Raw genomic sequence first — 26,957 nt, 5'->3', positions numbered from 1 at the left:
TAGCACCATCTAGGAATCCTGGGAGGGATGGTTGCTAAGTCACTTCAGTCGTGTCCAACTCTGTGCTTCCCCATCCCTGGGATTCTCCAGGCAAGAACACTGGAGTGGGTTGCCATTTCCTTCTCCAGTGCATAAAAGTGAAAAGTGAAAGTGAAGTCGCTCAGTCATGTCCGACTCTTCTCGACCCCATGGACTGCAGCCTACCAGGCTCCTCTGTCCATGGGCTTTTCCAGGCAAGAGTACTGGAGTGGGGTGCCATTATGCCTCCTCATTCAATTGCAGAGGCTTCCAGTCAGGCTGTTTATGTCCAACAGTGTTCAAAGCTTCTCTGACTAGTGTGATCTGTCCTCTACCAGCTGTTCACCCTTAGAATTAACTCCAAGGGCATCATCCTGCCTAGAGAGGCATAGACAATCATTTACTCCATTTAAACTGTGGCCCACATTCTTGGCTAGAGAAATTCATCATCATAAATTGGCTACTTCCTGTTAAGCCAGTCTATAAATCTAATGCAATCCCAATAAAAATAGCAAGAGGATTTTTTAAAAATTGGAACACAGCTGATTCTAAAATTTACTGGGAAAAAATAAGCATGAAGCCTAGCCAGCAAAAAATCTAAATATCTATTAGATATTAAAACACACACAGAATAAATAAAATAGTACAGAACTTGTGCATGAACATACAGAGATACATAAATGGCACTAAATAGAAAGTCCAAAAATAGTTACAAACATAGGAATTTAGTAAAGACAAACTATTCACAAATGAAATTGGAACAACTGAATACCCATCTAGAAAAAAAATCAAATTATAGCTCATTTTGTCATGAGAATAAATTCTAAATGGAATAACATTTATATATAAATATAACATTGTATATCTTAATTATATACTTTATATTTTTATACTTTATATGTAAATATTATAAATCTAGCCATTTGTATTATCTACATATTTTTGCTTATGTATTTATGTGATATACTGTTATGTTTTAATACATTCACAATATGATAAATCTAGCCATTTGTATTATTGACATATTTATTCTTTATGTATTTATATAATATACTGTTATGTTTTAATACATATTCACACTATGATAGCAATATAATATTTTTATAAATCCATATATTCTATAAGAGATAATGGGAAAATTCTTTTATAACCTTGGAGTGGAGATATGATCAAATGACAACCTAGAAGTCACAAAACCTTTTAAGAAGTATTCTTTGGGTCTTTTTATGTCTTGTAGACAGCACAGTGTTAAACAGTGTTTATTTATTTATTTTGGCTGTGCTGAGTCTTCACTGTGTGCGCAGACTTTTCTGAGTTCCGACACGTGGGGGCCCCGCTGTAGCTGTGGTGTGCAGGCCGCTCATTGTGGGGGCCTCTCCTGTTGCAGAGGACAGGCTCTAGGGCAAGCTCACTTCAGCAGGTGCTGCTCTGGGCTCGGTAATTGTGGCGTGCGGACTTGGTTGTTCCGAGGCGTGTGAGATCTTCCCAGATCAGGGAAGGAACCCGTGTCTCCTGCACGGGCAGGTGGCGTCTTTACCACTGAGCCACTGGGGAAGCCCACAACGGCTTTTAAATTAGTTCGCTGAGTAAGGTTGCTGCTAATGGATTTTAAAAGCCATAAAATTTTTAAATGATAAACTTAACTACATTAAAGTAAGAAAAAAAAAAAAAGAAAAAAAAAACTACATGGTAAATAAATCACAATAAGCAAAGTCAAACTAAAAAATAACAGGGAAAAATATCTGTTACTCAGATCCCAGACCAAAAGTTATATATAAATCTCAGTATTTAAGGAGAAAAAAATGAGAGCTCAATAGAAAAATGGGCAACGACATCAACAGAGTTAATGGGAAAAGGAAAAATTAATGGCTCTTAAACATATTAAAAGGCACTTACCCTCACTCATCATAGAAGAAACATAAAGTAAAACTACACTGAGATACCATTTTCACCCTTGGGATTGCCAAGGTCAAAGCGGGATGATCTGGAGAGGTTGTGGGGGATGTACACCCTCAGTCCTGACAAAGGCAGTTTGAGGCTATTGTCGATGTACTCCAGTAATTTCATATGTAGTCATCCCCCTACAGACATTCTCACATGAGAAATGATGTATGTACAAGCTTATCTACTGCCGCGCTTGCTGCAACAGAAAAGTCTGAAACAAGGTAAATATCCATCCACAGAGGAGAGGTGAAACTAACTATTGTCCTTCTCCAACGGTAGTCTATGCAGCCATAAAAAGGAATGAAGATGCTCCCTGTTGATACAGAATGATCTCCAAGATGTGCTATGTGAAACAAAGCAAGTACAAAACAACAACAACAAAAAGAGGAAACAGAAAAAGAAAAAGGGGGGATGCTGTACTGGCCTCCCTTTTCTAATTCACATCTTCACAATCTGAAGTTATTTTGGGATGATTATATAGAAGAGTAACCTGTTCTTCTATAAGCTTAGACTGTGGTTTTATTACCATAAACTCTAGTTTATTGCCCTCAATTGGTTAGGTTAATGCTTGTAGTGAACCAAAAAAGTAGCTTAATATCAATTACTCTAAATGAAAATTATTTTTGGCAGAAGTCTTCTATAATAATTGCTCCATAGTCAATAAGAACCCTGGAGGAGGGCATGGCAACCCACTCCAGTCTTCTTGCCTAGAGAATCCCTATAGACAGAGGAGCCTGGCAGGCTGCAGTCCATGGGGTTGCAAAGAGTCAGACATGACTGAGCGACTAGGCATAGCACAGTCAGTAAGAACAAACAGTCACTCAAGCCACTTATTCCCGTGTCCTCCAAAGTGTGTTCTGTAGAAACTAGTTCCTCAGGTTAATAGATGTCCCTTCAGAAATGTACTCTGTGATCAGAAAAGTTTCGGAAATGCAAAGCTAACTAGGTCAAGTGTGGAGACATTCAAAGTCTTTCAATAATTATACATGGTGACCTCCCCAAAGCAGGGACTGGATGACTCAGTGGTAAAGTACCTGCCTGCAATGCAGGAGATTCGGGTTTGACCCCTGGGTCAGGAAAGATCTCCTGGAGGAGGAAATGGCAACCCACTCCAGTATTCTTGCCTGGAGAATCCCACGGACAGAGGAGCCTGGCGGGCTACAGGCCATGGGGTCAAGAGTTGGACACAACTGAACTCATGCACACATACTTTAGAACTGATTGTTTTGCTATAAGACACACACACACACACAAACATGTATATATATATGCTTTTGGGGCCGGGGCGGGGGGGTAAAGCCAAAAAAATTTCTGAGGAATGAGGCGTGGTATATCTAAATACCAACACATTCTGACTCACCACCTCTCCTCTGCCTTTCTCATCCTGGGAGGCTGATACCTGCCTTGGTCTGTCCTGAGCCCTGAACACAAGCAGGGACAAGTGTCAGAGCTGGGTCACTACAGGTCCCTGACTGCCCAGGCTGCCGGTGACATCTCCTTTCAGCAGGCGGCTCCTGGCCAAGGCCATCCCTGAGGCAGCAGACAGGGTCCTGCCCAGAGGTTCCCAGACCACAGCGAAGCCTGGCCGCAGGCTGGACAGACCGGCTATCCCGGACATCCAGGCTCCCCGCACACCCAGCTCAGCTTCGGCTCCTCCGTTCAGTCCTGGGAGACACTCAGCCAGTCCAGGCCTGCAAGGCTGGGGAGGGGGCCTGGGGGATTTTCCGTTAAAGCCCACCTGGTGCCCAACGCCTCCTGCCTGGCCCAGCAGGGGCTCGCCGGCCCTTTCTCCCAACACCGGCACCACATCCAGACTTCACTCCCGGGCAGGGACGGTCCTCACCCCACATGGACAGGGGACATAGAATGCAAGTACCCCTGGGAAAGGGAACCGTGGATTCAAATGCCCTCACGTGAAAATGACGGAGTGCAGGCCAGTGTGGGGATGAGAGAGGCGGTATTCTGGAGCAGGCTGGCCGGGGTGGGGGGCAAGTGGAAAGCAGGATGGAAAGGAAATCACCCAGAGGAGGGGATCCAGGGCCTCAAGCCAGACTTGCCCCTTGATTTTAGATGTAGGCAGGCACTGCCCCGCCCAGTGGGGACCTCTGGATCCCTATAATACACGTGTCTTGCTGGAGGCTGTTCATGCCTGTTTCCTGAAAGAACTGCCTCACTGGCTCCTCATCTTGCCTTGCACCCCATTCTCTCACCTTCCCACACCCCTTTTTGCCTCCAGCACCAGGAAGCCTCTGTGCAAACTCCACCCTCTTGGGACTCCTCAGAGGCTGGCTCTTGGCTGCCCTGTCAGTCCCCTTTGGCCGGGTTTTCCCCTCCAACCCGGGCCCTAGGGATTGTCCTTCCAGCAAAACTTCCTCTACAAGTTGGCTCCGTGATGTCCTAGGAGCCTGCTCTGCGGCTAAAAGGCGGTGCACAAACCCACAGGCAGGGTGCCTGCCTCCTGGGAGCACTGGCCTGCAGGAGGAGAACCTCGGGCTGGCAGTACCCAGGCTGACGCCCAAGTCATGTGGGTTGACGGTTCGCCCACCCAGGAGGTTAGAAGAGCCCCAGCCAGAAGACACAGGGAAGGGGATCCACAGGCACCCACAGTCCCCCCAGGCAACCCCCAAATCAGACGGGAAAGACCCCCTGGATAGAGCTGGGAGGGCAGATCTGGATATAAATCCTGACCCTGCCACTTAAGACTGTGTGATCTTGGACACCTTTCTTAATTCCTCTGGGCCCATGTTTTCTCAGCTGTAAAGTGAAAAGACATGCATACCCTCAAAGGGTTGTTAGGATCAGATGGAAAAGGGAAACTAGGGTTCTCGGATGGGTTTCAGAGATCTGTAACCCAGAAACAGAGTGTGCACATTTTGCCTGTATGCAAACACATGCATTTTCTAGGGAGGAGTCGGGTTTCACCCCCACTTCATACCCCAAAAGTTAAAAAACACTAGAACTGACACAGTTCAAATCCTGCCTCTGACTGGGGGCATCTCTGTGCCTGTTTTCTCATATATAAATGGGCTTCATAACAGGAAACTGCCTCAAGAAGTTGAGAATTAAATGCAAGAAAATAAGCATTTAGAATACTGTCTCTAGGTGTTGGCTGTTTTTAATCTTCTAATATTATAGAGGAGAAACCTGAGGCCTGGGAGAGGTGAAGTCTTGACTGAGGATGCGTTATGCACCAAACATTGGCCACAGTGGGCTGCCCTGTTTTGGATAGGGTGACAGCTCAGGATGGGGGGGTGCAGGAAGGTGGGAGTGAGGAGGGAGGGGAGCCTCCCAGGCTGGGGAGGAGGAGGGGGTAAGAGGGGAAGGACTGAGGCTACTAGTGCACGTGGGGCCTGTCTCATCATTGTGAACCCCTGCCAACTCGTCCAAAGTAAGCGGGGAGGGGAGGTGTAAATAAAGGTGAAGGACGAGCACTGATGAGGGTGTAGATCCAAATGCATTCACTCAAAATCCCAGAAAGACAGAGAGATTCCCCTGTGGCTCAGTCGGTAAAGAATATGCCTATCAATGCAGGAGACTCAGGTTCAATCCCTTGGTGGGGAAGATCCCCTAGAGAAGGAAATGGCAACCCACTCCAGTATTCTTGCCTGGGTAATCCCATGGACAGAGGAACCGGGTGGGCTACAGCCCATGGGGTCACAAGAGTCAGACACAACTTATCGACTCAACCACCACCACTCACCTTCACCCCCACCCCTGCCTCGCTTGGGACTGTGGCAGCTGTCCCTCCCTACTCCCAGCGCAGGGCCAGGGACTCAGTACCACCCCTCTGGGCTGAGGCTGATTGGTGGTCTCTTCTCTGCTCTGTCCCCTCGCAGAACCCGGGAGTCTCCTCCTGTGTCTGCAGTTTGATAATCGCTTTCTCTCCTTGCACGCCTTTCCCAGGTGTTTTCCGCACAAAACTTCTACTACCTTTGTGCCTACAGCAGAAGAGGATTCGTCAGTTCAGTTCAGTCCTCAGTCATGTCCAACTCTTTGTGACCCCATGGACTGTAGCACACCAGGCCTCCGTGTCCATCACCAACTCCCAGAGTTTACTCAAACTCATGTTCATTGAGTTGGTGATGCCATCCAACCATCTCATCCTCCGTCATCCCCTTCTCCTCCCACTTTCAATCTTTCCCAGCATGAGGGTCTTTTCCAGTGAGTTATTCTTTGCATCAGGTGGCCAGAGTATTAGAGTTTCAGCTTCAGCATCAGTCCTTCCAATGAGTATTCATGTTAGCTTTAATTTTTTCACTTGTTCAATGACAACATCGTGTCTTCTCTCTGGCCCACCCTCGGGCACCTGCTGAGATCTCTTTGGCCACTTTTGCTCAAGGGAACCCAGGAATCCCCTGCAAGTTCAAACGTCCCCCTCCCTCCCCTTCTAATTTGTTGGAAAAGGGAGGTCTGAGCAGGGGTTTGGCCGTTAAGCACAGCTGCCGCGCCCTTCCAGACTCAGGTACCTGGATAAAGGTCTAAGTGTCCCTAGCCAGGCTGCCCTCCCCCGGCTCCTCCGCAGCCTCACCGTGACCGTGACCATGTACACACAGGCTTCCCTCCATGGCGCACACTCGGCCGCACCCAGACCCCCACCCTCTGAGCACACAGCATCCCCAGGCAGACCTCATGAATGGCTCCTTTAAGCTCCAGAGCCCTCTTCTGAAAAGGTAAATACATGCAGAGCCACGTGGGTAAATTTCCAGAGCCGTACGCCCCGGGCCTCTGTGTCTGGTCCCAGGATCAGTGTTGAGCACCGGCCAGGCCGCCTGGGGCCCGTTGCGGGGAGTGGAACGTTGAGGAGGATTGTATTTGTGGCTGCTGGAAAATTTTCCGAGTGGGGCAGGCTATTTGTTAGGCCTTCTCCTCCTTTCTCTCCCGAAATCACTGTCTTCCCTCCAACCACAGGGACGTGGAGCAGAGAATCTGGGAGATGCTGGCTCACCTGCCCCGTGGCCGCTCTATTACTCTAGGGAGAGGTGCCTGCTGACGGTCCCAGGAGGACGGCAGCTCTGCAAGGAGCCGGGACCCTGTCTCCGTGGAGCACGTGCTCCGTGAAGCAACAGACGTCTCAGAGAAAGAGACAGAACCTGAAGCCCAGGGTTGGCCTCCCAGGGCCTTCTCTGCCTTCTTGGCCAGACTGGCGCCTCTGAGCACCTGTCCTTGCACTGACCCTGCGTATGTGCCTCTTTTTTCCCTCCCATCTGGGCTCAAACTCCCTGTTTCCGTGGTCTCTCCTGAGCCAGGTCTAGAGAAGGATAAAGCTTCCTCTCCAGGGTTCATCAGACAGCAAGGCGGATGATAATCAAAGAAGACAGAGTGGAAGAGATGGGGATAGGAGAGATGAACATCGAGCCTCAAGTCCAAACAGGGCACATGGGCTGTAGGGGGCTGGGGCTCGAGGAGGGGAGCTTAGACTGGTCCTGAGAGGGAGTGGAGGTGGGGCGGGAAGAACTTGCAGGGACAGACAAGGTCCAGTGCAGATACCGAAAGGTATGGGGGGGCGTGTCACCATCCAGGAGTGTGGAAAGCAGGGCAGAGTTGCAGTGAGGATGCTGGGGAGGATGGAGGCTGGACATGGGTTATTCCGCAGAGTCTGGACTGACCCCTGAGGGAATTTAAACTGAGGTTCCTTTTCACCCTTTCTTCTTCCGCACAGACCCTCCAGGCACAAGAGAATAACACTTGCACCTTCCAGAAAGGGCTTCTCCCTGCTAGGGAAGAAGGACCCAAGGACCGAACCCGGGTCTCTTGCATTACAGGCAGATTCTCTACCAGCTGAGCCAGCAGGGAAGCCCTGGAGAGAAAGTAAGGACACAGGACAGAGAGGACTGGATGGATGGGGGGAAAGTGGGGGACTGGGGAGAGGCAGAGACAAGAAGAGTCCAGTGTAGAGAAAGGACTGTGATGGTTTTTGTTGTTGCTGTTTGTTTTCTTTTGCCTAAAGTCCAGTCCACTGATCTTCCTGTCGCAGGTACACAATAAAGCTGGCAATGAAAGCAGAGAGGGTCTCAGGGCTGGGCGGGGTGTCCTAGGAAAGCTCGGTGGGTGAAGGGAGTCCAGAAAATGGGAGCATCAGCCCAGCCAACTCAGTGCCCCTCCACCCTGCACACTGGGAAGCCCCGGAGAACACACCCATCCCGACCACGATGGGCTCGTGTCCAAGCAGCCTTGGGCCACCACTGTGGTGAAGGAAGGACAAGGCCATTATGCAAACGGGAGGAACCGTGGCATCTTCCAAAAATAGCAACCTTGATATTTTTGGTTGTGCGTGTTCTTCTGGAACCTTGCCCATCCCCACCAGGGGGTGGAATCTGCACTCTCCCCTTGAATCTGGTGGGCCTCTGTCTGTCTTGATGAACAGGCATGGCAGAAGGGATGCTTCCTGGCTTCTAGGGCTCTCTACAACTTTTGTGTAAGAGGGTGAGCTCCCTTATAGCCCCCGTGGAAGACACTCCATGGGAGGCAGAGAGACCCCAGAGCTTCAGCTGACGAGCCTCCAGCCTAGATACCCACCTGTGGCTGAGGGATCTTCAGGTGCCCCCTAGCCGCATCCATCCCAACCCCATGGGAGACCCTGAGAGAGTCCCCTGGCTGAGCCCAGTCATCCTTCAGAACCACAAGAGAGAACGAGAAAATGATTGCCATTGTTTCAAGCCTTTGATGGCGAGGGGCAGGTTGCTAAACAATAGATACAAGTGTAAGGAGACCAGGACCTTCCTGAAATCTGTGCCTGGCCAGGGGCAGTGAGATGCACCTGCCAACTAACAGAGAGGAGTCCACAAGGAGAGATGTCAGTGCGAGGATGCTGACACCCAGTCACTCTGAGGTCCCCGGGGCACCCCAGTACCTGAGGTACTGCACACGCCTGGTCCAGAAAGCGGGCATGACAGATGGCCCTGCCAGGAGGCGTGTCCCCGACGTTTGGGAGGGCCAGTCTCCTCCTCTGCTGCAGCAGCTCCTCAGCGAGGGCTGGAGCTTTTCTCCCACGGGGTCAAACATCCCAGCAATGCTGCCCTGACTGCAGCTCCATGTCGCTTCCTCCTTCCTTAGGATGACGCCTGCTCCTGTGGCTGGCACTGTGTGGAGTCTTCACCAGTTCCCAGCACTGGCATTGCACCCTGGGTGCCCAGTGACCACCTCGGTCTGCCCCGTGGTACTTAATATGTCCCTAGTCTCCTTCTCTTCCCAGGTCTATCACTGGTCCCCCCAGGAACATTTTTGCTCCCTCTACCCCCAAGGGCCGTTTGGCACTGTCTGGGGACATTTTTGGTTGCCATGCTTTGGGAGAAGTGTGCCAGTGCATCTTTCAGGCAGAGGCTGGGAGCGGGCCACGCAGCCTGCAGCACTCAGGACAGCCCCCGGGGACGGGGAATGACCCGGTCCCAGCGGTCAGCCGTGCTGGGGCCAGGAAACCCTGCCCTCTCTGGAGTCCTGCTCGCCTTGCGCTTCATCCCTGTAGTACTTGGTTCCTTAGCTTTCCAGGGTGACGGGTAGATACATGAGCCTTCTTGAGATTGAGACACTGGTATGGGCTTCCCAGGTGGCTCAGTGCTAAAGAATCCACCTGCCAATGCAAGAAATGCAGGTTCGATCCCTGGGTCAGGAGGATATCCTGCAGAAGGAAATGGCAACCCACTCCAGTATTCTTGTCTGGGAAATCCCATGGACAGAGGAGGCTGGTGGGCTACAGTCTATGGGGTCACAAAAGAATCGGATACAATTTAGTGATGAAACAACGAGACACTGGTATCTAACAGTCCCCAGCAGGACTGAGAACCCTGCTGACGGGATGAATCTCTCTTGGCCGAGGCAGCCTGGTGAGTCTCAGCTTCGGAGTGGAGGGGAAGGAAGTCCTAAGGAGCCAATATTGCCCCCACTTGGGATGCTGGTGGGGAGGCGGGGTTCCCCGAGGAAGCGTACACTCTGCCAGGGCCTGGGCCGGAGAGATGAGTCCCACGGGGCCATCCCTTCTGTGACTGCTCCTTGCCTGGAGCAGCCCAGAAAAGGCTGCCTCCAACCAGAATGATGCCTCCGTACAATCACGTTGCATTGTCTCAGCGCTGTCAGGGGCAGGAGGGGGAGTGGGGGGGGGAAGGGGTGGGGTGCTTCACGCTGCTCACATCGCAACCCTGGCTGTAACACGGGGCTTCAGCCTCCTTCCATGAGCCACACGCAGAGCTGGAGGAAGAACAGATGATCCAAACCAGGTGTGCTCCCTCCCTCCCTCCACCTGATGCTCCTGCGGAGAGTTCTGAAAGGGAGGAGAAGGGAGGATGGAGGGGGACGGGAGTGCCAAGACCTCAGCGGCACGCTGTCGCATTCCCAGCTGGCGTGTATGACCAGAAGGAGGCCGGGCTCCGTGTGCCAGGAGGACACAGCCTGTTCCCTATCATCTCTGCTCCCCAGCTCCCTGTGAGAGTGGCCCCCACGGTGACCCTCTGATAGCAGCGTTACCTGCCAGCTCCCTCTTGCCTTCCTGCCAGCCACAGCCACATCCTCACCGTCCTCCTCAACCCCTCTGTGCCCCAGGCCCCCAGAGGAGAGGAGGTGGGGCCAACCCTCACTCTAGATTCCTACTCCTCAGAGCTCTTTCCTCACCTCCGGGAGGATCCAGCCAGCGGGTGTCTACTTTCCTGACTTCCTGGGGGCCTTCACAGTGTGGAACTGAAGGAAAAGCCTCACTGTGGCTGGGGCAGCAAATGCAGGGGAGAGATCACATCGGAGACTGTGGTAAGAATGAGCACGGGAGGGGCTTCCCTGGTGGCTCAGGGGTGGAGTCTGCCTGCCGATGCAGGAGGCACGGATTCCATCCCTGGGCTGGGATGATCCCACATGCTGCGAAGCACCTGAGCCCATGAGCCACAACTACTGAGCCTGCGCTCTAGAACCTGGGAGCTGCAACTACTGAAGCCCTTGTACCCTATAGCCCATGCTCTGCAACGAAAGAAGCCACTGCAATGAGAAGCCCACACACGGCAACTAGAGAGTAGCCCCCACTTGCCGCAATTAGAGAAAAGTCTGTGCAGCAAGAAGACCCAGCACAGCCACAAGTAACTAAAAATTATTCAAAAAACAAAACAAAAGAATGAATGTGAGAGGTTTCCTCACGCTGGTCCTGATCCCCAGGGAGAGAGAGACCACCAGTCACACACCCTTAAGGTTCTGCCCTTCATGGAAAAGGAAAGATGCAAATGCCACCTTGTTCCCAATTCCCAGGTGGGTAAGTGGAAGCTCGAGGCTGAAAACAGCAGGGGCACTGCAGAAAAAGTGGGTGCTGGGAGAGGAGAGGGCCAGGCAAGGGGGAGTGAAGAGCCTCCCGGCTTCTCCCGGAAACATCAGAGAGAAACGGCTGTCACACAAGCCCTGAAAGCTGGGGCAGGAGACCTCACTGAGTTTCCTGAACTCTCCTCCCAACACCAGTTCCTCCGTCACCTCCTCTCGCAGCTTTAGTGTTTGTCAAAGCCAAGTGCTGGAGCCGACCCCGTGCAGTATTCAAACAGTGCTACGTGCTCCACCTCCCAGCTTCAGGTACCTCCTCCCCTCAAGCCTCACTCTCCCCAAAGGTAATGTGCAATTTGCAGCTATTAAACCCTTATTAAGTGTCAGCCTCTGGCAAGTAGAGCTTTCCATGCATTATTTAATTCCATCTCCATAGCCTTATGATGTAGATACTATTATCACCCCATTTTATGGATGAGAAAACTGAGGCTTGATGAGGATGGTGATTTGCCTCATGTAACAGAGCCAGGAAGCGACAGGACCAAGAAGGCAACTTCTAACTGATGGACACTCAAGTCCGCACTCTGGACCCTGCTGTTTACAGATGTTTATTGATGTATGGGGCTTCCCTGGTAGCTCAGGCAGTAAAGGATCTGCCTGCAATGCAGGAGACCCAGATTCAACCTCTGGGTTGGGAAGATCCCCTGGAGAAAGGACTGGCTACCCACTCCAGTATTCTTGCCTGGAGGATCCCATGGACAGAGTAGCCTGCAGGCTAAAGTCCATGGGGTCGCAGAGTCAGGCATGACTGAGAGACTAATACTTTCACTTCACTGATATATGTGCCTTGCTTGGCTCTGTGTGGAGACATAAAAGGCCTGTGAGGATCATCCCACCCTGAAAAGTCAAGGATGGGGGGCTGGATCCCAACAGCAGTAGCCATAGTGCACACATGGCTTTTTCCATTCAAACTGAATAAGATAAAAAATTCAGTTCCGTGGTTGGATTAGTCACACTTCCAGTGTTCCCCATATAGCTTGTGGCTACCGTATGGACAGCGCAGAACATTCCCATCACTTCTGAAAGTTGTGGTGGACGGTGCTGGCTTAGAGTCTGCCCCACTGCACACTGGCCATCCAATGTTGGGCCAGCCAGCAGGCCACCCTCCTCCTGGGGCTCCCGTGCCTGTACTGTAGCTGCCTAGGGTCCCACTAGACCTCACAGAACACGTGGCCCTTCATTTCTGAAATCCCCTGGATGGGGACCTCGCTGTGACTGATGCCGTGTGGGAGCGATGATCTGAGCAGGGGTCTCGGAACTTGGAGTGGAGATGTTATTGCTCAACAAACATGAACTGAAGCCCAGTGCGGGGGAGATGTGCGGCAGCCAGGGGAAGTCACAGAATGTCAGAAGTAGTGAAACCTCAGGGAACTGAGATCCAATCCCCTCATCTTAGAAAAAGGCCAGAGACCACATGGGGATGTGGCCTGGCTCCCAATTCAGGGAGCATCAGAATAAGCGAAAATTCACATTGTGACCCACAGGCCCATGGGGAGCAGAAGAACCCGGTCAACTCCTCAGGAGTTTCCTGAGATTGCAGAGGATCCTGTACGCGACAGTGGGGTGGGGGAGAATTCTTTGGGGACAATTCCTGCTGCCTCTGGGCAGATGAGGTGGGGGCAGCCAAGGAGAGATGTGCTCAACCTTGGGCATCTGACGGGCAGGAACCCCGCTGTGTGACTGCCAGGCTGGGGCGGCCAGGGCAGGACGGGGCCTCTGGGCGATCCATCCCTGCCCTGTTTACGGACCTGTCTCAGGTGCAGCTGGAAAGGGAGCTGGGAGCACAGGCAGCAGCCACAAGGGAGACGAGCTGTGAAAGAGCATTTATAACCAGAAGAGCCGGGAGAGGAAACGATGACTCATGGACTGCACACATCTGCCCCAGGAGGCTGGGGGTGGGGAGTGGGGCAGCGAGGGCAGTGCTGGGCTGGTGGTGAAGCCATTGTTTTAAGAAAGAGGAGAAACATATTTATTTTCTCCATCAAGCCAGCCAACACTCATTTTTGAATTAAAAAAAAAACAAAACTATAAGCACTATCTTTAAAAAATGCATCCTACAAAATCCTGGAGCAGGACTCCTGAATAGTGGCAAGCTCATCAAAAGCTGTCTGAGAAACTGTCACAGCCAAGAGGAGCCTCAGAAGCCATGACAACGAAATGCAACGTGGTGTCCTGGATGGGATCCTGGGACAGAAAAATGACTGGGGGAAAACTCAGGAAGGTCAAGAATGGACTTTGGTTAATGATAATGTATCAGTATTGGTTCATTAATCATAGCAAATGTTCCACACTAACAATGTAAGAAGTTAACAGTCGGGGAAACTGGGGGTGGTGTGTATGGAATTCTCCGTACTCATCATCTCAATTTTTCTGTAAAACGGTTCCAACAAATAAAGGCTATTAAAATTTTTTAAAGGTGCTTATTAAAGTGGCTTTTAAAAATTATAGGAATCACTTAAAAATGATTATTATTATTTACAACCTTTAAAAATGGGAAAATAGGGAGAGGCCGAATTTGCTTAGGATTCTAAAACTTGTCAAGTGTCTTTGCCTATATTAATTGCATTTTTCACCACGGCCCCGGGAAGGAAGTATTATCATGATTCCCATTTTCTAGAAGAGGAAACTGAGGCTCAGAGTGCCTGGATAACCTGTTCATTGTCACCTGGGCTAGGAAGCAGGAGAGGAAGTCAAAAATGGAAACCTCCTTCCTGGTGGTTTTCCCACTGGCTCTGGGCTCCCCACTCTCTGCTGAGCTCGGCTGTGAGGGGAGACACCCCGTGACCCCTCCCAACAGGTGCTGTGGGGCTTGTGTGACCCTCAGCTGTAGGGTGAGGGTAGAGGCCGGGTGATCCACCTTAGGGGGCCAGGTTACAAAGACACGGGGCTGTGCGGTTTCAGCATTGGCAGCCTGGAGCCCTCCCTCAAGAAGCTGAGGGCCTTTGGGGGCACCTGGCCAGGGCAGCCAACTTCCCCTGAGAGCTGTGAGGGCAGTGGGGACCGTGGGGAGCGATGTGAAAGGGGCAGCGTGAAAGCTCAGCAGTGGCCCAGTGAAAATCAAAGGCAGAAGGAAGGAGCTCAGCTCTCGGGTCTCCTAGTCCTGGGGGCCACCATGGCCATCATCTGTCACAAGAGGCTACCAGCAGCAACTCCAGGCTGTATTTAGCTGCAGGGCAGCCTGGCTGAAGCTCAGCCTGGATCTCTAGCCCTTCCTCCAGAGAGGCGGATTTTTCTCCACTGACTCAGTGCTTAGCACAACCAAGGTCTGCAACACAGGTAGCTCCCATCAGAGCAGCCTACAAACAGGATTACTCTGGTGAGACTTTGAGCTGACCCTCTGGGAAGGCAGTAGAAGTCTGTGGATTAACTATTGCCTGGCAGCCCTGTGAAGGGAGCCCCGTTGGGAGACGTACAAGTCAAGGATGGCCCTGGCCCAGGTTCCCTAGCAAACTGAGTGAGTCTCCAGGTAAAAAGTACAGGTAAGGAAATACATTTCGCTTTGAGAATGTTACCTCCATATTCCCTCAACAAAGCCTCGTGGCAACTCGTGATGGGAGTGAGAAGAGTGTGAAAAGATTTAAAATCATATTCGAGTTCTTTCCTTGGGCCATTTTTAGCTATGTGGCCTTGCATGGACTCCCCACCTGCTGCCTTAGTTTTCTTATCTGCATAGTGGGGTGAAAATATTTATTTGGATGATCATAATAATATTATTATTACATGTAATAATATTTATTACATGAGATAATGAGATGAAAATCCTCCATGAGTTGCACACTGTTTCTTAGTCACAGGGGCTTCCTAGGCGGCGCTAGTGGTAAAGAACCTGCCTGCCAATGCAGGAGATGTAAGAGACACGGGTTCGATCCGTGGGTCAGGAAGATCTCCTGGAGGAGGGCATGGCAACCCAGTCCAGTATTCTTGCCTATGAAATCCCAAGGACAGAGGAGTCTGGAGGGCTACAGTCCATAGGATTGAAAAGAGCTGGACATGACAGAAGCGATTTAGCACGAATACACAGGGTCGCAGGGGCTGTTATCACTCCTCGTCTGAGATAAGAGATCTGGTGGCCTAGCCCAAGATCTCCACGTGTCAGGCACGAGGAGTGACTCTAGAACAGTTGAAACCCCCATAGTAGGGGATCTTTGAGATCACCCTGCTGACCCTCCCCACCCTGCATTTTTAGAAGAGACTGAGGTTCCTAGTGATGACTTGCCCACCGTCAGCCAACTGTAAGCTGAGCCTCGACTCCTATCTCTAGTCGTGTGGCAGGTGTTTCTGCCCTTTGTTCCTGATGCTTCTGAACCTGCGGGGACCTGGTGACAGCCACCACTCCACACCCACCCTCTGCCCAGATGCCAGAGTCAGGGTGAGAGTTCAGTTCACCACATTTCACAGTTCATAATCAAATCAGGTTCCTCCAGTACAAAAGGCCAAGAGAACAAAATGGCCAACGTGGTGTAAACAAAACAAAACAAAACCTTAGAAATGACAGACCTAATTACTGAGAAGTTTTTAAAGGATTTTAACTTAAACTTGTTTTTATTTAATTTGGTGCATATCATGTGGATTTTTACCCCAGGAATGTACACTTTTTGTGTCTCCTCTCCAAATGGCCTGACAGTATCCCAACAGGACTTACATCTTGCAATTTGGTCCTTAAGAGGTCATTAAGCTTTGAAGTGGATGTTTAGCCCAGGTGTGGAATCTAGCCCAGGTATTGCCACTTCTGTTTCCAGATTTTTCTAAAGCCCCTGTAGTTAGCTGTAATCTCCATCAACTTCTAGCTCAATTAACTTTTCTTTAACCAATGGATTTTTCTGGAGTATCCACCTTTAGGTGCCTAAGGCTCCCTTTTGTGAGGGAGAGAAAGCAGGAAATGGGAGGTAGGTATTCTTTAGGTAAGAGTGTGCTCTGGCATCTCCGGAATTTGCACAGAGATGCTGAGCTCAGATAGTGGGCTTTGGACGCCTAGCCCTGAGTCATGCTCTTCATTTCCCAAGGGGCTCCCAGCACACCCGTCTTAACATCTTAATGATTCACAGAGCTGCTCCGACATCCCTCAGAAGTTGAAAACTTTCCATGCCCCTTCTAGGGAGTCTAGTTCAGGGGTTAAACACACAGACTGTCTGCATTTGCATTCCAAGCCCTCGCTTTAGCTGTGGGATGACCTTAAGCAAGTCACTCCTAGAACAGAACCTCTGCTGGGTGGGCCAGGAAAGAAGGCACAATTCAAAGATGATTAACTCTGTTACTGATGGACTAGTCTGGAAAACAAGTCGATGCTGATGGCTCAAAATAAGGTTTTGGTTTATCGCGGCAAATAAGCTGCTCCAGCAATCATAGGCTCATACTTACTATGAGTAAAACATAATAAGCATGGATTCTATGAGAATCTTAAACAGCGGTCCCAGGCCCCTTTGTTAAGACTTCTTCAAAGAAACCCTGCAGGCAATAACCAACCAGGTCCTGCTATACAGCACAGGTAACTGTATTCAAGCTCTTGTGATAAACCATAATGAAAAGGAGTGTGAAAAAGAATGTGTATATATATAACTGAGTCACGGCTGTACAGTAGAAATTAGCACAACATTGTGAATCAACTATCCTTTAATAAAATCAATAAAAAAACAAGACTCAGGTGCTTTCATGTCAAAGCAGACTGTAGGTTCCAGTCCCAGCAGGCACTGTACTCAGAAATCAGAGCCCGGTTTCAGTTAGCCTCAAAACTCAGCTACTCCAGTTAAAAGTACTTAAGTGAACCTTACAGCTGCCTCTGTAACAACAGCACCACGTCCACTGTTGTGCTGCCATGGTGAGCGCGTCCTGCAAACACCGAGAACACCCTGGTACGTTAACTTCCTCCCAGCAGTGACTACTAGGGTTTCCACTTCCTCTACAATGAGTCACCACCCCATCCCTGAACCACAGAGAACTGATGTCTCAGAGCTGCAGCTGACCCGGGGGAGTCCTCCTAACTGGTCCTCGGTCCGGAGCCTGACTGCTCCGCGGGCCACTAGTAACACTGGCTCTGGGAGGTGCAGACGCTAAGGGTGGCTGAGATCCAGAAGCTCCTCTGTCCCCCAGTGGGAGCATCTTTGCAACTTCAACAACTAGCCCAGCACTTCCCTGGTGTTCCAGAGGCTAAGACTTCTCATTCCCAGTGCAGGGCAGGGACCCGGGTTTGATCCCTGGTCAAGGAACTAGAACCCATGTGCCACAACTAAAGATCCCACATGCTACAATAAAGATTGAAAATTCCATATGCTGCAACTGAGACCCAGCACAAAAATAAATACATAGTAAAAAAAAAAAATAATAATAATAATCTCAACTCTTTAAAATGACAACAGCAACAAATAGCCCAGTCTGGTGCCCGGGACATAGAGGGCCTCACTGCACCTCTATTTGTCTACCACAGCACAGGATCCTAAGGAGACAAGACACTCCAGGAAGCTTCTAGAAATGGAAATTGCCAAAGGGTTTGGCAAGAGAGTGAAATCATAACTCATCCCTCACTCTTTCCACCCACAGCTGTGTAGACAGGCCCCCGTAGCCTGCTTAGATGTCATCACTTACCTAGGGCTCCTTGGCAGATGTCTGTGCAAGTAGCTCCTCCAGTAATAAATTGGGGATCATCGCAGATCTCCTGAAAATGAGACCCACAAAGTATTGTCAACGTATCTGCCATATGCTTTTGTAGTTAGGACACCTCAGTTTCCAACAGATGCATCGGACCCCTCTGTCTCTCCCCTCTCCACTAGGGAATGCCTGGCAGCTAGTTAGACTGCCATGGGGTCCTTCTCTGACACCTGCTCTGTGGGTCCTCATAGGTGGTAGGGGACCCTACTGCTCCACCAGATCCCAGCGCCCCACACTGCCTGGAGCCTACTTCATCACGATACTTCCTCGGGCCAGGGCAGTGCCAAGTCCAGCCTCCTCTGGGGGCCTGGAGATGGTCCACACTCTGGAGTTGCCCTGCCCACCACACCCGCCCCTCTCCTCTGTTCCTGCATGGGATTTCTCCTCTCCCACCCAGATCCCTCCTTTTCCACATCTTATCATATCTCAAGATCCACTGCCACCATCTCCTTGAAGCCCTCCTTCACAATCTGGCCCTCACCCATCCTTTCCATCCTGAATCCCAGAGTATCTATACTCTGTAATTCAGCAGCTAGCTGTGTGCTGTGCATGGTGCTGGGTACCACTGTGTCTTCCTAACACTTATGCTTCTTGAGGGTAGGGGAAGGTATCTAGCTTTCTGGATTTGCCCACAGGCCATGATGCTTGGGGCAGGGGGTCCACATACTGTGAGCCTGCTGTATGTCAATACTGTGTGTGGTGCTTTATCTCAGGAACATGGATGGGTAACAACCCCATTTTATAGGTGAGGAAACAGGCTAAGAGATGAAGCCACGTGTCCCAAGAGGTATCGCTCATGGCTGTAGACAGTAATGGGATTTGACTGCTACAAACCGTACACTCCCTCCCCTCCTGCACTACCTATAAATGATTACTAACAAGCCAAAAAGGGGTGTCCCACAGGTCGCCTTCTGGAAGCCAGCCTTGAACAGGGCTGGCCTCTCTGCTGCTCTCTCTGAGCATGCTTCTTGATTCTGAAGAGCCCCACCCAAAACCACAGAGGAAGCACAGAGCAAAAATCTGGGCTTCCCTTGGCCAGGACCATTTGATTTGGAGGAGCTCCACCCCAGAGCGCCTGGCGGGGCCCCTTTCTGTCAAGCAGAATCGTTTCCTGGGTGAGGCCAGGATCTAGCCCCTGTCCATCCTGGCTTAGACTGTAGACCCTTCTGGAATCCACAGCAGAGCACACTCCTCTCATGCCCTGCATTGTCCCTTCCCTGTTCGGGTGGGTCTGTCTGGGGGAAGACAGGCACAGTGAGAATGCTTTTCTGCTGAGGCAGACGAAGGCAGCTTGGCCCGAGGCCTGCCAGCCAAGCACTTATCCTGCGGGGAGCTTGGTGCTGGGAGCCTAGAAATCATACTGATAAGCCTCGGTGTGCCAGGCACTTACCCCAGAAGGGTTTTTCCATTATTTTTGAGAAATTTTTCACGCCTTTGGCAGCCTCTCCAAAGAAGGCAAGTTTAGAGTGGCTCTTAGAGATGCTTCAGGAAATTGAAACTTGTACACAGCATGAAGGGCACGAATTAAATACAGAACATCACAGTCTCAGGAAAGGGGTTGAGAGCCTGGGCTTTGGAGTTAGCTGGAGTGTGACTCCTGGCTCTGCCACTTCTTATACACTGGGTTCTATGACCCTGGCAAGTTACTTCACCTCTTTAAGACTCAGTTTCCTCATCTGTATAATGGGGATAGTGATGACAAGTGTACCTACGACATCTGAAGGTTAAAGGAGATGACTATGTACGTGTGCCTTGGTAAGCACTGTGTAAGTTACCAACTATTACAGCTATTGAAGGAGTATCATAATCACTGAACTTGGAGGCAGGAGATGCAGATTTGAGGCTGACTTCAGCTAGCTGAGTGTAAACAAGTCATAAAGCTCTCAGGGGCCTTAGATCAGTGGTCCCCAACCTTTTTGGCACTTGGGACTGGTTTCGTGGAAGGCAAATTTTCCCACAGATGGGGTGGGAGTGGGGAAATGTCTGGGGATGATTCAAGCGTGTTACATTTATTATGCCGCCGCTGATGAGACAGGAGACTGAGCGCAGGTGGTAATGCGAGCGACGGGGAGCGGCTGTAAACACTGATAAGCTTTGTTGCTCAGCTGCTGCTCTCCTTCTGCTGCGTGGCCTGGTTCCTAACCGGCCATAGACCTGCGCCGGTCAGGGCAAGGTGGGGACTGACATGTTTGCCCTCGCTCCAACCTGACTGGAGCCATCCTTGACGGTGACAGCGTTTTTCTCTGCACCAGCCCACAGTGACTTTAGCCGTGTCCTCTTCCCATCTGCGGAGCCCTCTGTGGCCAGTGTTGGGAAACTCCCACTGAGGAAGGGCAGCCCTTTGGCTCCAGGGCTGGCCTGCTCCCCTCCCTCCTCTTACTCCCTACTCTCACTTCCTCGGGTCCTCCTTTTCTCCTTAGTTCCTTTCTCTCTGGGACTTGACATACGATTGTGTGTGCTCAGTCGCGCAGTCATGTCTGACTCTTTGCGACCCTTTGGACTGTAGCCCACCAGGCTTTTCTGTCCATGGGAGTCTCCAGGCAAGAATACTGGAGTAGGTTGCCATGCCCCACACCAGGGGATCTTCCCCATCCTGGGATCGAACCTGCACCTCCTGTGGATCCTGCATTGCAGGCGGATTCTTTACCACTCAGCCACCAGCGAAGCCTGGGACTTGACATATAAAACATTTCAATTGCTCTCATCTGAAAAAACAACCTCTCAAGTCCCAGGTCCCACTCTCCCTGCCACTTTCCCTCCTCTCCTTTCACAAGAATGTTTCTGGAATTGCATGAGCACGTGCTTCATTTCTGGTTCTTTACTTTGGGGTCTACAGCCATCTGGCTCCTACCCACTGCAATTCGGTTGTTGTTGTTCAGTCACTAAGTTGTGTCCAACTCTTTGTGACCCCAGAGACTATAGCATACCAGCCTTCTCTGTCCTCCATTATCTCCCGGAGTTTACTCAAATTATGTCCATTGAGTTGGTGAAGCTACCTAACCATCTCATTCTGCTGCTGCTGCTGCTAAGTCACTTCAGTCGTGTCCGACTCTGTGCGACCCCATAGACAGCAGCCCACTAGACTCCCCGTCCCTGGGATTTTCCAGGCAAGAACACTGGAGTGGGTTGCCATTTCCTTCTCCAATGTGTGAAAGTGAAAGTGAAGTTGCTCAGTCGTGTCCGACTCTTCGCGACCCCATGGACCGCAGCCCACCAGGCTCCCCCGTCCCTGGGATTTTCCAGGCAAGAGTCCTGGAGTGGGGTGCCATTGCCTTCTCCGAACCATCTCATTCTACCCCATGGCAATTGATCTGTTAAAAGTCACCAGTGTCTTGCTTTTGTCTAGATCCAGTGGATACATTTTTGTTTGTCTTGCTTGACCTGAACTACAGCTGTGTTTGAGAAGGCAGAGAGGGTGGCTGCGAGCTATGGACTCTAAACACCCACAGGCGGATAGTCCTGGCTCCAGCCCCAGACACCTGTATAAGCAAATATTTAATCTTCTCAAGCCTCAATGACTTCAGCTGCTGAATGGGTCTGTATCTGTTGCCCTCCCCGTTGGTTGTTCAGTTCATACCCTGTCCTGCCCTAACCTGGGGCTCTAAAATGGGCTCAGATTTCCATTTTCCCATCTGGAAATCCTACAGGCATTTCCAACTGTTGGGTGACCTGTCTGTCTAGCCCCTAATGCCTTAAGAGAAAAAAACCAATATGTACTATGTCTGGCATACAGTAGGAGTTCAATATAAGCTTATTGAATGAATGAAAGAATAAGCAAAGAAGTAAATAAATTTACTTCACAAACTGTCAAGTATTATACAAACGTAAGGCAATTACATTCTTGTTTATCACTTTCACAGTTGTAATTTTGTTTGAGGCTCATTACAATCTTGCATTCATTCATTGCACAAAGAGTCTTTTTGTTCACAGATATATCCCAAGCATTTAAGACAGTGCCTGACATTTAACAGACACTCAACAAATACTGTTAAATGAATGAATGAACAAATAACACATACTCTGAATGCACCAGGGATTGACTGGTGAACAACACACACATGGTCCCTGCAGTTCAGTAGGAAGGACAAACAAATATATGTAATTATGTGTGTGAACTGTGAAATGCTGTGAAGGAAATTAGCAGAGTTCATGATAAAGAATGACAAGATGAGAAGGGGGTGCTGCAAAGAATGGTCAGGACAAAATCTCTTTGGGGAGGAGACATCCAAGTACCAAAGAATGAGCGAGCCAGATTCCAGAAAACCAAGAAAGAGCATCCCTGGCCAGTGAGGCAGGAAAGAGCAGGGTGCCCTTGAGAAACTAAAAGGTGCTGGGCTTGGTGAGTCAGTGGAGACAGGAAACTATTTTGGCATCACCTCTTCTTTTAGATAAAGAAATGGAGGCACAGAGGTTAAACAGCTTACTCAAGTTAGCAAGAATTGAAGTCAAGTGCTCCGGGTACCTCCTACTGCACTTGCTGCCTGCAGGCTGGGTTTGGGGTAACGGAAGGTGATCAGCTGATGGGGGTGGGGATGGGGGTTCGGAGGAGGGGAGGCAGGACAGGAATGCTTATTTTCCTAACAGGAATCTAGAGGCTGGATTTCCCAGGAGGCCTCCTTGGGTTGTGGTGGGGGAAGGTCAGCGAGGTGTCTGTCCCATAGGAGGTGGGGCCAGGAAGGGATCCCAGGTACAAATTGATCAGGGGAGCAAACTGCCCCCAAGGCCTGCCAAGGCACAGAGGACAGAGATCCAGGGAGAGTGGGAAAAGGGAGTTTGGAGGGGGCCCCGCGATTCCGGGGTGAGGAGCAGGAACCGGCTCCCGGCTGCATCTCCTCTGTCCTTTTGATAATCACCAGGGTAAATATTACAGGGAGCTGTCTTGCCAGTTCCCCTCTGGAAAAATAAACAGGAAACTGAGTGGATAAATCTAACCATCACTGCAAGAGACCATCCCTAGTCACAAACGTCCAGGCCATGCGTGGACTTTCTCCCTGAAGCAGAGAGTTAGAGTCCGACTTTCCCCGTGAAATACCGTAACACCCACGCCCGGGTCTCCCGCCCACCCCCGCCCCCGGCCTCGGTTCTCCGAGACTCTCTCTCGTCCCCGCCCGCCAGAGTCCAGGAAGTTTCCTCCAGGTCCCCTTATGTCACCCGAGTTTTTGTGAGTTTTTGCCGGCGGACCTGCTCGTGGGATCTGCGGGCAGTGTGCACCTCGGCGCGTCCTAAGGGCCCCGTGGGTGGCGGATGGGACGCCGGCGACCCCGCGCCAGCGGAGCCCGGGATCCGGCTCCGGGCCGCGGGGCTCTGCTCTCAGCGCTCCCGCAGCTCCCCGCGCGCAGGGCTGGGTTCTCCCCCGCTCGGAGGCCGGCCCGCCCCGCATCCCGCCCCGGGCGCGCTCCCTACCGTGGGCCGCTTCCACTCGATGCCCCGGGTCTTGCTGGAGTAGGGTCCCAAATCCTTGAAGCCCAGGGAGGACGGCAGGGCCGGGAAGGAGGGGTCCTGGAACAGCGCCCCGGCCTCCAGGCACTCGTCCCGCAGCGCCTCGTAGTCCTGGTTGAGGTACTTGACCGCCCTCTCGTGCGAGCCCAGCCCCTCGGCCGCCTCCCGGTCCTTCGCCAGCTTGGCCGCGATGCCCGCCATGGTTGGCCCGGTGCCCGCGCTGCCGCCGGGCGAGCAAGCGAGGGTCTCGGCTGCGGCGATGAGCGGCGCTCGGCTGCTGCACGGCCACGGCCCGGTGCGCTGCAGCGGGACTGTGAAGCGGCCGCCGCCGGCGATGATTCACCGGGTCAGGCAGCGCCCTCCGCCCGGCGGGCGTGGCCTGGCCGCTCCCGGCCTGCTCGGCGCCCCGCCCGGGACCTTGGCGGCCCGCGGCCTGCACAGCGCCAGCCGGACGGCGGTGGCCCGCGGAGCCGGTGCTGCCACCTGCGGACGGCGCCCGGGATGGCCGAGCCGGCCGGCTGTGAGCACCCAGGGAATCCCGGTGGAAAAGCGGGGACTCAAACCCATCCTCAGTTTAGCCGGCTTCCCGCTTGCTGGAGAAGGCTGGCGGAAACCCAAGGCTGGGGCTATCCTGACTCTCCAGGAAACACCCTGTGAGTCAGAAGGCGAGAGAGCTGGAGGAGACGAAATCAGCTCTGTAGGAAGGTGGTTCCTCTGCTATATACCCCATTTGACAGATGGGAAAACTGAGCAACAGAGAGGTTAGATGACATCACCCAGTGTTGCTCAACTAGTTTGAGGCGGAACGAGGATTCCAAGTTACCAGAGGCGTGTTACAATCAGAAGGCTACACATTGCTACTGGTTAGGTGTATGGCCACAGATAGCAGGGTCAGATTTGGCAAATAAAAATACATTCACCGGTAATAGGGAAGAACAAATCTGATTCCATGTTAGATCTGTTGTGTTGCCTGTGCTTACTCATGCTGGTTCTGTACCTTTTGTTTAAAAAAAAAAAAGTTGCCTATAGCCTGAAATATATAGGGTAGCCCAGTCTCAGGGCTCTGACCTAAAAGAGTCCATTCATATAGAGATAAAAAGTTGCAGAACAGAGAATAACATTTGTTTCATTGAAGGTTTATGGGAACATCTTGACCTGACCTATATGGACAGCTAAGAAAGGATTCCAACACCAACAAGTTTGCAACAGCTAACCATGCCCCTCCCTCAGCTTGCCTTTTAAAGGTGCTTTGCTGAATTCCTTCAGGGAGTTAAGAGCTTTTTAACAATGAGACACCCCGTCTCCTTGCATGACCCTGCAATAAACCTTCCTCTGCTCCAAACTGTTTCCATTTGTTTGGCTTCACTGGGCATCAGGCACACGAACTTTCATTCAGTAAAACACCCAGCTAAATTTGAATTTCAGGTAAACACTAATGATTTTTCACTATACGTATGTTCCAAATAGTGAGTGGTGGCATACTTACACTAAAAAATTATTTCTTATTTAAGGGAGCAAAATTTGCCACCTCAAAATGTCTTATTTGGCATGTGGATTATTTTGAGCTGAAAACAATGGAGGCCCAGAAGACTCAGGAAGAAACTGACCTTCCCGGTAACTGCCTGAAGAATTTAGATAAAGGACCTGTTTCCAGAACAGAGCAATCACCAGAGATATCTGCAGAGATTATAGGCTCAGTGTGGTGGGGACCTGCGGGGCCTAGAGATCAGATACCTCTGTGTTCCCATTGTCTCTTTGTTGTTCGGTCCCTAAGTCCTGTCCGACTCTTTGTGACCGCATGGACTGCAGCACACCAAGCTTCACCATCTCCCGGAGCTTGCTCAAACTCATGTCCATTGAGTCGGTGATGCTATCCAACCATCTCCTCCTCTGTCACCCCCTTCTCCTGCCCTCAATCTTTTCAGGCATCAGGATCTTTTCCAATGAGTCAGCTCTTTGCATCAGGTGGCCAAAGTATTGGAGCTTCAGCTTCAGCATCAGCCCTTCCAATGAATATTCAGAATTGATTTCTTTCAGGATTGACTGGCTTGATCTCCTTGCAGTCCAAGGGACTCTCAAGAGTCTTCTCCAGCTTCTCAGTTTGAAAGCCTCAGTTCTTCAGTGCTCAGCCTTCTTTATGGTCCAACTCTCACATCCATACATGACTAATAGAAGAAATCATAGCCTGACTATATAGACCTTTGTTGGCAAAATGATGGCTCTGCTTTTGTCATAGCTTTCCTTCCAAGGAAAAAGCATCTTTTAGTTTCATGGCTGCAGTCACCATCGATAGTGATTTTGGAGTCCAAGAAAATAAGTCTCTCACTGTTTCCATTGTTTCCCCATCTATTTGCTGTGAAGTGATGGGACCAGATGCCATGATCTTATTTTTTTGAATGTTGAGTTTTAAGCCAGCGTTTTCACTCTCCTCTTCCATCCTCATCAAGAGGCCCTTTAGTTCCTCTTAGCTTTCTGCCATTAGAGTGGTATCATCTGCATATCTGAGGTTGTTTGTATTTCTCCTGGTAATATTGATCCTAGCTTGTGATTCATCCAGCCCAGTCAGTATATATATGTGATTTTGGTGACAGGGGATGCGTGCAGTCAAGCCCACATTTTGGCAGAAGGTTTCTGTTAGTCACCAGGAGCAGATGTCTCTGTTAATGACTTTTGTCCGACTGAAGTGACTTAGCAGCAGCAGATGTGAGAAGATGCATGAGATTTGGCTCATAAAACCTGAAAATATCTATCTCAAGGTCTGTTCTGCCAGTTTTTCCCAGAGCACTGAGTGCCTCATTTCTAATCCCTACCCTGAACTTCTTTCAGAGTGTATTGAAGGTCAGTGACCATAGTGGCTAGAGGAAACTAGATGGCAAGTGACAATTTTTAGTCAGCATCCAAAATGTCAGTAATCCCCGAGGCTGAGAAAGTCTGGTTTTGAGCACCTTTACTCAGGTTATCTGATTCCAGCTTTTCATTGTTTTTGAGTCATTTTACAACCCAAATTGTAGATAGCTGTAGCAGTGCAAAATAATTTTTCTCTATATTAGCTGTAGCAGTGCAAAATAATTTTTCTCTATATTAATTCTCTCCAGTGAGGGGATCTCTCTATCCATCTTAGAGAAGCCTGTTGAGTCCATTTGCATATTCATTTTTAATATTTTTTATTCTTTACTTCATATAAATGTGTGCTTCTTTGACTTTTTTATTTGAATTAGTTATTGTATCACTTGGTCGCTTCATTTAGGGCTTCCCTGTAGCTCAGATGATAAAGAATCATCTACCTGCAATGCAGAAGACCTGGGTTAGAGTCCCGGGTCCAGAAGATCCCCTGAAGAAGGGAAAGGCAACCCACTCCAGTATTCTTGCCTGGAGAATCCCATGGACAGAGGAGCCTGGTGGGTTACAGTCCAGGGGGTCACAAAAAGTTGGATACAACTGAGCAACTAATACTACACTACCACTAGTTGCTTCATTTAATTAAGTTAAATAAAAATTTTAAAATGCATCCATTAAAATGGACACATCTGTATGAGTTATGATTTTACCATTAAAAAAATTATCTTTTAGTTCAAGGAAGGGAGACCAGATAAAGTGGCATTTTAGTCAATCTTGAAGGATAGTTTGAGATT

At 50.4% G+C, this 26,957-nt stretch overlaps 1 protein-coding gene across 1 annotated transcript in view; it reads right to left on the bottom strand.

Moving 5' to 3' along the window:
* CAPN2 (calpain 2) overlaps positions 1 to 23,701 on the bottom strand; it is a 56,847-nt gene extending 33,146 nt beyond the window's left edge. Inside the window, exons 1-2 of the mRNA XM_065938398.1 lie at positions 23,290 to 23,701; positions 17,824 to 17,893 (exon numbers count right to left, since the gene is read on the bottom strand). Coding sequence (XP_065794470.1) covers positions 17,824 to 17,893; positions 23,290 to 23,526 — 307 coding nt within the window. The 5' untranslated portion in view covers positions 23,527 to 23,701. The remainder of the gene's footprint in view (positions 1 to 17,823; positions 17,894 to 23,289) is intronic.
* Positions 23,702 to 26,957: the final 3,256 nt, after the last annotated feature.

The sequence above is a fragment of the Muntiacus reevesi genome, chromosome 5, assembly GCF_963930625.1.
Source record: "Muntiacus reevesi chromosome 5, mMunRee1.1, whole genome shotgun sequence".
Taxonomy (NCBI): domain Eukaryota; kingdom Metazoa; phylum Chordata; class Mammalia; order Artiodactyla; family Cervidae; genus Muntiacus; species Muntiacus reevesi.
This window is presented reverse-complemented; position numbering and strand designations above follow the sequence as displayed.